The sequence below is a fragment of the Nothoprocta perdicaria genome, unplaced genomic scaffold (genome assembly GCF_003342845.1).
Source record: "Nothoprocta perdicaria isolate Ctin4 unplaced genomic scaffold, notPer1 scaffold_485, whole genome shotgun sequence".
NCBI classification, from domain to species: Eukaryota; Metazoa; Chordata; class Aves; order Tinamiformes; family Tinamidae; genus Nothoprocta; species Nothoprocta perdicaria.
This window is the reverse complement of record NW_020455738.1, coordinates 123,209-133,600: the sequence shown is the minus strand read 5'-3', so window position 1 is coordinate 133,600 and position 10,392 is coordinate 123,209. Positions and strand designations below refer to the sequence as shown.

At 68.9% G+C, this 10,392-nt stretch overlaps 1 protein-coding gene across 1 annotated transcript; it reads right to left on the bottom strand.

Annotated features, from left to right (window-relative positions):
* Nucleotides 1-163: 163 nt before the first annotated feature.
* NPR1 (natriuretic peptide receptor 1) lies at nucleotides 164-10,386 on the bottom strand (the record flags this gene model as incomplete). The annotated part of the gene is made up of 22 exons (XM_026047257.1): nucleotides 164-227; nucleotides 1,203-1,294; nucleotides 1,372-1,470; nucleotides 1,546-1,720; nucleotides 2,663-2,731; nucleotides 2,804-2,927; nucleotides 3,000-3,146; nucleotides 4,095-4,263; nucleotides 4,328-4,483; nucleotides 5,331-5,490; nucleotides 5,576-5,647; nucleotides 5,764-5,868; nucleotides 5,992-6,069; nucleotides 6,146-6,220; nucleotides 6,800-6,920; nucleotides 6,995-7,079; nucleotides 7,896-8,031; nucleotides 8,112-8,203; nucleotides 8,374-8,509; nucleotides 8,918-9,031; nucleotides 9,281-9,480; nucleotides 9,888-10,386. Coding segments are annotated over 22 exons (2,967 nt in total), but the record flags the coding sequence as incomplete, so codon positions are not given.
* Nucleotides 10,387-10,392: the final 6 nt, after the last annotated feature.

The following is a 10,392-nucleotide window of genomic DNA, read 5'->3' as shown; positions in this document are numbered from 1 at the left end:
GCAACGCCCCCCCATGCCGCAGCCCGCCGGAGCCCAGGCCGAGTGCAGAACACAGGAGCTTTATTACAAAAAAACCCAGAGCTGCGGGAGCCCCCCCGGGCGCCCCCCCGGATGCGGCTCCRTGCCGGGGCCGGGCCCGGAGCGCCCCGGGAGCGGCGGGGGGGTCACGCGCGCGTGCTGCTCCCGCGCTCCCCCAGCAGCCAGTAGGTCCTCACCTTGCCCTTGCCCTGCGCGGGGACGGCGCCATGGGGCCGGGGGGGGCTCCGTGCCCCCCGCTGCGGCGCCACGCCCCGTGGCATCCCGGGAGAAGGGGCGGAGAGGGGTGCCCAGCGCCCCAATGGGGACCACGGGATGCCCCATATCCCGGGAGAACGGGTGGGAGAGGGATGCCCCAATGCCCCAATGGGACCCACATGATGCCCCATATCCCGGGATAATGGGTGGGAGAGGGAAGCCCCAATGGGGCCCATGGGATGCCCCATATCCCGGGATAATGGTTGGAGAGGGAAGCCCCATTGGGCCCCAAGGGATRCCCAGTATCCCGGGAGAACGGGTGGGAGAGGGAAGCCCCAAGGGGTCCCACGGGATGCCCCATATCCCAGGATAATGGGTGGGAAAGGGATGCCCCAATGCCCCAATGGACCCCACGGGATGCCTCATATCCCGGGATAATGGGTGGGAGAGAGAAGCCCCAATGGGSCCCAAGGGATGCCCAGTATCCCGGGAGAATGGGTGGGAGAGGGAAGTCCCAATGGGCCCCACAGGATGCCCCATAGCCCGGGATAATGCGTGGAGAGGGAAGTCCCAATGGGTCCCTTGGGATGCCCAGTATCCCAGGAGAAGGGGCAGAGAGGGAAGCCCAACACCCCAATGGGCCCCATGGGATGTCCCGTATCCCTGAGAACAGGCGGAGAGGGGTGACAACACCCCGGGGGGACCCCGAGGGTGCCCCCCATGCCATGAAATCGGGGGGCGGCACAAGGGGGTGCCCTGGAGGGGCCACGGGAGCAGCGTGCGGGGGGTGCCCTGTATCCCGACACAGCTGCGGCGCAGGGGGGTGCCCAGGGACCTGGGTGCCAGAGGGTGCCCGCTATCCCGGGGGGATGGAGATACAAGGGGGTGCACCGGGGGGGGGGCGGGATGCAGGGGGACTCCTGATCCCTTGGGGTGCAGGGGGGCCCCCGGGGCGCCCCGACCCGCACCTTCATCTCCACGTCGCCGCGCAGCTCCAGCTCGAAGCAGCCGAACTCCTCCAGCACGGCCTTGGTCACGGCTGAGATGTGGATGCGCAGGGCTGGGGAGGGGGCGGCGGCGGCGCCGTGAGGGCCGTGCCCCCCCAAAACACACCCCGCATCCCCGCGCGCCCCCCACCTTCGCCGTTGGACTCCATGCGCGACGCCGTGTTCACCGTGTCCCCGAAGAGGCAGTACCGCGGCATCTTGAGCCCCACGACGCCGGCGCACACGGGCCCTGCGCGGCGCCGTGAGCCGGGGCGCTGCCACGGGGTTGGGGGGCACACAGCGCGCGGGACCCCCCCCAGCTCACCCGTGTGCACCCCGATGCGCAGCTTGAGCTGCTGCTGCGGCCGGTGGCGGATGCGGAAGGAGCGCACGGCGTCCAGCAGCGCCAGGGACATGCGGGCCACCTCGCGCGCGTGCAGCTTGCCGTTGCGCACCGGCAGCCCCGACACCACCATGTAGGCGTCRCCGATGGTCTCCACCTGCGGGGACACGGCGCGCGGCGGTGGGCGCGGGTGACGCGGAGCGGGGCGAGCCCTGGCGCGGCCGGGAGCCGGCAACAGCTAGGGGAGCATGGAGGGGTCCGTGGAGGTGACTGGGTCCATGCCTGGGGTGCTCTTGTRTCCATAGGGGCGCATGAGCTTGGATGGGAACAGGAGCAGGGAGCTGTGAAGGTGGGCACAGGCGTGAGCGTGTCCACGGGTGCAGGGCAGCAGGGATGGGTCGGTGTCCTTGGATACATGTGAGCATGGATGCACGAGAGCTGGGATTTATCCCTGTCCTTGGCTGCTTGTGAACATGGATGCACAAGAGCTGGGATGTGTCCATGCCCTTGGATACAGGTGAGCAGGATGCACATGAACAGGGATGTGTGCATGTCCTTGGATACAGGTGAACATGGATGCACGTGAGCAGGGATGTGTCCATGCCCTTGGATACAGGTGAACATGGATGCACAAGAGCTGGGATGTGTCCATGCCCTTGGATACAKGTGARCATGGATGCACATGAGCAAGGATGTGTCCATGCCCTTGGATACAGGTGAACATGGATGCACAAGAGCTGGGATGTGTCCATGCCCTTGGCTACTTGTGAACGTGGATGCACAAGAGTTGGAATGTGTCCATGTCCTTGGACACAGGTGAGCAGGATGCACATGAACAGGGATGTGTCCATGCCCTTGGACACATGTGAGTATGGATACACAAGAGTTGGGATGTGCTGGTGTCCTTGGCTACTTGTGAGCATGGCTGCACGAGAGCTGGGATGTGTCCATGTCCTTGGATCCAGGTGGGCACGGCTGCATGAGAGCAGGGCTGTGAACGCGCACGGACGCCAGCACGTCCACGGATGCACGAGAGCAGAACACGAGAGCACGGATGCACGAGAGCCCCGGGGCCCCCCTCGCCCGCCGGCGCGCGCACCTTGTAGACATCGAAGTTGTCGATGATGGCGTCAAAGCAGGTGTAGAGGTCGTTGAGCAGCGTCACCACCTGCCCGCGCAGCAGAGGGGCGTGAGGCCGGCGGGGCGGCCCCRCGCGGCGCCCGGCGCCCCCGGCGCCCACCTGCATGGGCGTGCTCTCGGCCGACAGCGCCGTGAAGCCCACGATGTCGCTGAAGTAGATGGTGACGCTGTCGAAGGCCTCGGCTTGCACCGTCTCGCCGCGCTTCAGCTGCTCCGCCACCGAGCTGCGGGCGCGGGGCACGGTGGGCACGGGGTGGGGGACGTGCGGGGCGCCCCGCGCCGTCACCACCACTCACTGCGGCAGGATCTGGTAGAGCAGAGCCTCCGCCTTGCGCTTCTCCTCCAGGTAGGCCTGCGTGCGCTCCTCCACCAGCTCCTCCAGGTTGTTGGCGTACTGCTCCATGCGCGACAGCAGGTTGTCCAGGATGTTGCTGCTGCTCTCCCTGCGGCAGTGGCGTCAGCGGCCGCGCGGAGACCCGGCCCGCGGAGGTGGGCGCGTGGGGATGGGGAGGTGGGCGTGGGAGGTTGGATGGATGGTTGGATGGGGATGGATAGGTGGGGATGGATGGGGATGGGTGGGGATGGATGGGGATGGTTGGATGGGGATGGACAGATAGGGATAGGTGGGGATGGATGGGGATGGATGGGGAAGGACGAGGATGGACAGGGATGGAAGGATGGGGATGGACAGATGGGGATACATGGGGATGGATGGGGATGGACAGGGATGGACAGGGATGGATGGATGGGGATGGACAGATAGGGATAGGTGGGGATGGATGGGGATGAGTGGGGATGGGTGGGAACGGGTGGGGATGGTTGGATGGGGATGGACAGATGGGGATACGTGGGGATGGATGGGGATAAGTGGGGATGGGTGGGGATGGACAGATGGGGACAGTTGGGGACAGGTGGGGTTGGGGAGTGGTTGAATGGGGATGGACTGGGATGGTTGAGAATGGATGGATGGGGATGGATGGGGATGGGTGGGATGGGAATGGGTGGGAAGGAATGAATGGGAATGGATGATTGGATGGGGATGGATAGATGGGGATAGGCGGGGATGGATGGGGATGGGTGGGGATGGATGGATGGGAATGGGTGGGAAGGGATGGATAGCAATGGATGATTGGATGGGGATGGACAGATGGGGACAGGTGTAGATGGATGGGGATGGGTGGAGATGGATGGTTGGATGGGGATGGCCAGGGATGGATGGATGGATGGGAATGGGTGGATGGGGAYGGGTGGGGATGGATGGGGACAGACAGATTGGGGTGTATGGGGACAGATGGGGATGAGTGCGAACTAATGAAGACGGATGGGAAGGGACGAACGGGAATGTCCGGGGATGACTGGGACCACACGGGGCCGGGCGGGCGTGGCGGCACCTGTTGAACTTGCGGATCTGGACCTTGATCTGGCTGAAGTCGGGGCGCTCCAGCGCGTCCTCGGCCCAGCAGTGCTGCATGAGCAGCCCCAGCTCCTCGGCCTGGCTGCCCACGCCGGCCCAGGGGCGGAAGCTGGGCCGCTCGCCGCTCTTCACGCGCTCGATGATCTCTGCAAGGGGGGGCCGTGAGCGCCGCGGACCCCCGCCCGGCGCCGCCGCCCCCCGCCCGCTCACCCTTGGGGCTCAGCTCCAGCCCCTCCACGTAGAAGACGCCGCGGCGCAGCGCGATCTCTTGCAGGATGATGCCGAAGCTGTAGACGTCGCCCTTCTGCGTGCCGCGCGCCGGCGGYGCCTCCATGCGCAGCAGCTCCGGCGCCGTCCACAGCTTCTCTGCGGCCCGGCAAGGGGGTCAGGGACCCCCCCGGGACCCCTCTCCATGGGACCCCCCCACGGGACCACCCCGATGTCCTCGTGTCGGTGCTGGGGTCCCCCCTGTGCAGGTGCTGGGGGGGCCGGGCGAGGGGGACCCCRCCAATGTGAGCAGTGGGGTCTAGGCGAGGGGACCCCCCCCCAGCATGGGGGTAGGGTCTGAGCAAGCGGGACCCCCCTGAGGTGGATGAGCAGGATGAGCAGGAGCCTCCTCATATGGGATGTGGGGGGTCTGGACAAGTAAAGACCCGCCCCGGTGCTGGGGGTGCAGGTGAGCAGGGACCCCTGATGTGGGCTGATGGGGGGGGTCTCATTGAGCAGGGACCTCCATGGTGCTCGGGCTGAGCCAGGGGTCCAGCTGAGGAGAACCCTCCCACATGGGATGCCGGGGTCCGGAGCAGCTGGGATCCCGGGTCCGGAGCAGCCAGGATGCCGGGCTTGGAGCACCCGGGATGCCAGGGTTCGGAGCAGCCGGGATACCCAGATCCGGAGCAGCCGGGACCTTGGGTCCAGAGCAGCCAGGATGCCAGGGCCTGGAGCACCCGGGATGCCGGGGTTCGGAACAGCCAGGATCCCAGGGCCCAGAGCACCTGGGATGCCAGGTCCAGAGCACCCAGGATACCCAGGTCCGGAGCAGCCGGGATGCCGGGCTCGGAGCAGCTGGGTGCCCCGGGGCGGGCGCTCAGGGCGAGCAGGGACCCTGCGGCACACGCCACTCTCCCATGGGTGCCGGAGCACTGGGACCCCCCGGGCGGGCGCGGGGGCGCCGGGACCCCCCGGGCGGGCACAGGGGCGCGGGGGGGCTCACTGGCGAACAGGGCGTGCGCGTCGTCGCCGTCGGGCGCGCGGCGGAAGCTCTCCAGCCCGTAGTCGGTGACCTTGAGCACGAAGCGGCTGTCCACCACGCAGTTGGACGACTTGAGGTTGCCGTGCGACACGATGACGCCGCTGTGCAGGAACTGCATCCCCTGCGGGGCACCGAGGGGCTCGGTGCCGGTGGGCACTCGGGACCCCCCTCCCGTCCCCCCTTTCCTCCCCAGCGCCCCCCGTCACCTTCACGATGTCGTGCGTGAGCGAGTAGCGGAACATCCAGTCCAGAGTGATGCTCTCGTTCTCCAGGATGTCCTGGCAGCGGGACGGGGGGTGACGCTGCCGTCCCCAACCCCCCCGGGGACCGGGGTGTCCCCAGCCGGCCCGGGGCCCCCCCACAGCCCCGAGGGGGGTGGGGGGCGCCCCGCTACCTGCAGGCTCCCGCGGGGGCAGTACTCGGTGAGGATGCAGATGTTGGGGGGGTCRGTGCAGGCGCCGATGAAGCGGGTCAGGTGCTCGTTCTGGACGTCCCGCATCTACGGGTGCAGGGACGTGTGGGGCGCGCAGCCCTCGGACCCACCCCGTCCACCGTCCCAGTGCAGGGGCAGCCCCGCGGAMGGGCCCAGGCGTCCGGCACCCCCCGCCCCGGCAGCACCTACGTGCTTCAGCTCGAAGAGGACCTTGCGCGTCAGCTCGATGCGCTTGTGGTTGAGGTGCTTCACGGCCACCAGGTTGCCCTGCCGGGGGGACGCGGAGGGCGGTGGGCACCCGGGGGGGCACCCAGCGCCGCCGCCACCCCCCGCGGCCCCGCACCTTGTAATAGGCCGTCTTGGCGTAGACCTGGAAGTGGCCCTCGGCCGTCATCAGGGAGCCGTAGTTGGAGCCGCGCTGCGGGGAGCGCGCGGCCGTGAGCTCCCTGATGTCCCCACCGGTGTCCCTGGGCCCCAGTGGGTGTCCCCGGGTCCCMGTGGGCGTCCCCATGTCCCCACAGGTGTCCTCGGGTCCCCGCAGGTGGCCCCGTGTCACCGCAGGCGTCCCCACATTCCCATGAGCATCTCCACCTCCCCACAGGCACCCCCATGTCCCTCTGGGTGTCCCCATGGGTGTCCCCATGTCCCTGCAGGTGTCCCCTGTGGGAGTCCCTACATCTCCATGGGTGTCCCCACGTCCCCGTGGGTGTCTTCACATCCCCAAAGGCATCCCCAWGTCCCCACGGGTGTCTCCGTGTCCCTGCGGGCATCCCCACGGATGTTCCCACATCCCTGCAAGTGTCCCTGTGTCCCCAYGGGTGTCCCCACATTCCCATGGGTGTCTCCACGTCCTCACGGGTGTCCCCACAGGCATCTCCACAGGTGTCCCCCCATCCCTACGGGTATCCCCATATCCCTGTGGGTGTCCCCATGGGCATCTCCACGGGTGTCCCCACATCTCTGTGGGCATCCCCACATCCCCGCGGGCGCCGCTCACCAGCGACAGCGTGAGCTTGCTGCCCGCGCTGCGCAGGTGCTTCTCCAGGCTGCTCATCTGCACGTCCTCCCAGCGCACCCGCCACAGCTCGGCCGCCAGCTCCTTCTCCAGCTGCAGCTTCCTGGCGGCGCCCGCGGCGTCACGGCCCCCAGACCCCCCCAAGCCCCCCCGGCCCGGGCAGCGGCCCCCGCGCACCTATAGATGAAGAAGGAGGTGACGGTGATGGCCAGGAGGATCAGGCTGACCACGAGCGACAGGATCTCCAGGGTGGACAGGCTGGCTGCAGAAGAGGAGGGCAGGGCTGAGGGGCTGCGCTGCCCCCGGAGCTGCTGCCCTTGGGAGCTCCTGGAGCCCGGCAGTGCCGGAGCCTGGTGCTGAAGGACCCCCGAGCAGCTCGCAGTGGTCCCGGTGAAGGACCCCCAGCCCCTGCGGCTGCTGCAGCCGAGCGCCTGAAGGACCCTGGAGCTGCTGGATCCCGGAGCTGCTGGAACCCGGAGCTGCTGGACCCTGGAGCTGCTGGACCTCAGAGCTAATGGACCCCAGAGCTGCTGGAGTCCAGAGCTAATGGACCCTGGAGCTGCTGGACCCTGGAGCTGCTGGAGCCCGGAGCTGCTGGACCCTGGAGCTGCTGGACCTCAGAGCTAATGGACCCCAGAGCTGCTGGAGTCCAGAGCTAATGGACCCAGAGCTGCTGGACCCTGGAGCTGCTGGAGCCCGGAGCTAATGGACTCCAGAGCTAACGGTCCTTGGAGCTGCTGGACCCAGAGCTGCTGGATCCAGAGCTGCTAGATTCCAGAGCTGCTGGACCCCGGAGCTGAAGGACCCCAGAGCAGATGGACCCCGGAGCTGATGGACCCCAGAGCTGATGGACCCCGGAGCTGCTGGACCCCGGAGCTGAAGGACTCCAGACCTGAAGGACCTTTGAGCTGCTGGACCCAGAGCTGCTGGACCCCAGAGCTGCTGGACCCTGGAGCTGCTGGACCTCAGAGGTTCTGGAGCCTGGAGCTGCTGGACCCAGAGCTGCTGGACCTTGGAGCTGCTGGATTCCCACAGTGCAGGACCTGCAGCACTCGATGCTGCGGCCGGCGCCGCTCACCTCTGCGGCAGAGCGGGTCGCCGTTGTCGAAGCCGCAGGGYGGCACGTCGGCGGGCACCGCGCTGCCCGGCCAGCGGATCTCCCGCCCCGGCACCATGCGCAGCTCCTTGGTGGTGCCGTTGTAGTTGGCCACAATCTGCCGGCGGGACCGGAGGGGAGCCGGGTTGGGCAGCGGCCCCGGGGCGCCGGGCGGCCCAGCGCAGGGCCCGGCATCACCTGGAAGTCGCCCTGCACCGGGTCCATGTCCCACAGGGAATAGTCACTCTCCCTGTCCCCGTTCTCGTCGATCTTCAGGAAGCCGGTGACGCCTGAGGACGCAGCACGAGGGGCGGCTCGGGCTGTAAATCTTTGTCCCGTCCCGAAATACCAGCCTGGGAGCGGGGCCAGCGGGCGCCGGGCAGGCGGCGCCGGCCCTGCTGGGATGGGGTGGGGTGGGGTGGGATGGGATGGGATGGGCTGGGCTGGGATGGGCGCCCACCATAGAAGGTGCGGTTCCACATCTGGCGGGTGATGGCCGTGGCGTTGGCGATGGAGCCGCCGCGCTCCAGCGTCTCGTTCACGGCCTGCGCGTAGAGCAGCACCCCGTCGTGGAAGGCGGCCGCGATGAAGTTCATCTGGGGACACGGGGACAGGGCGCTCATGTCCCCTCCACCCCCAGGCCCATCCCGCATCCCCTTGTCCCAGCACCTCCACCTCCATCCCCTGCCCCCATCCGTGTCCCCCATCCCACGTCCTCTCCATCCCCAGTGCCATCCTCTGTCCCCTCCTCTCCATCATCTCCAGCCTCTCCACCCCATCTCCGCCCATTCCACGTCCCCTCCATTCCCAGTGCCCTCCTCTGTACCCTCCTCTCCATCATCTCCAGCGTTTCCATCCCATGTCCCCCCATTCCATGTCCCCTCCATCCCCAGCGTCCTCCTCCGTCCCCTCCTCTCCAGCCTCCCCACCTCCACCCCAGGTCCCCCCGCCCCAGGCGCCCGCATCCCGGCGTTCCCGGCCGCGTCCCGCGTTCCCGGCCGCACCAGCCCGTCGCGCATGCTGAAGTTGAAGTGGGCGCGCGCCTCCTCCTTGAGCCGCGCCACGAAGGGCCGGTACTCGGGGTTCTCGGGCTCCTTGTAGGTGATGATGGTGACAGCCTGGAGGGGGACAGCGGCCGGGAGCGGGCGGCTTCCCGCTCACACTATTAATAACCCCCGCTGGAAGCGGCGCCGGAGCCGGGACGCGGGGAAATTAAYGGGGCTTCCTTCCTCCCCGGAGCGGTCGGAGCGGGCAGGGCCGGCGGGGAGGCTGGGCGGCCGCGGCGCCCGCGCTGACTCCGGGCTCCGAGAGGGGCCTCCCGGGAACGTTTGCACGTCAATGCATGGATATGCGCGCCCAGCGCTCACCTCGAAGGCCTGCCGGGCGCCGGCGTCGTCGCGGTCGCCGCGCTGCCAGGGCCGCCGCGGCTCGGGGAAGCGGGCGCCCTGCAGGCTGGCGCCGAAGATGTCGATGTAGAAGAAGGCGAAGTCGCCGCGCGTGAGCCCCTCGCGCCAGGCCTGCAGCATGAGCTCGCGCAGCGTGTCGGGCGCGCAGCACACGTACACAACTGCGGGGGACGCGGGCTGAGCGCGGGCGGCCGCCAGCCCCCCGCCGCCGCGCCGGCCTCCCCGCTTCCCGCTCCCTTCCCTGCGGAGCGGGGRACGTTCCCGGCGCTGCCAGGACGCTGCACGGGGACGGAGCTGCCGCAGCCGCTCGGTGCCATCGGGGCCGGGCGCTGCCCTGGGAGGGCAGCTGGGAAGCGGGAAGCGCCAAGAGCAGCGGCCGCTGACGGGCGCTGGGGCCGGGGCTGGTGCCAGCCCGGCACGGAGCGGCGCTGGGGACACGGAGCGGCGCTGGGGACACGGAGCGGCGCTGGGGACACGGGGACGCGACCCACACGAGGGGACCCCCCCCTGCAGGGCCACGCGCCCCACGGCCACGCTCGGCACCCCCCCCATGCCGCCCCCCTCTTACTCCGTCCCTTCTGCTTGATCTCCTGGATGATGAAGGAGTAGTTGCCCTTGTCGCAGAAGACCACGTCCATGACGGTGAGGTTGCGCAGCGTGGGCAGCTGCATGTAGAGCCCCTCGGCGGCGAAGAAGCACGGCCGGTCGTCCATCTTCTCGTCCCAGTAGACGAGCAGCGCGCGGCGGCGCCAGCCGAAGCGCCGGTGCAGCTGCACGCCCAGCTCGCCCAGCTTGCGGTGGCTGGGGCCGGCGCGCGTCGTCAGCGCGAAGTGGCCGCGCTTGTCGTCGAAGCCGTGCGCCTCGGCGCCCGCCGTCACCAGCGGCAGCCGCCAGTGGCTCGTGAAGCGCGCCACGGGCGCCGCCGTGTACACGCAGCCCGGCCCCACGAAGGCGGCCGGCTGGTGGGCCAGCCGCAGGTCCACGGCGGCCATGGGCGCCGCCGTCTCGGAGCAGACGCCCTGCTGGTCCTCGCTGCTGCCGAACACCCAGCGCAGCCGGTGGCCGGGCAGCAG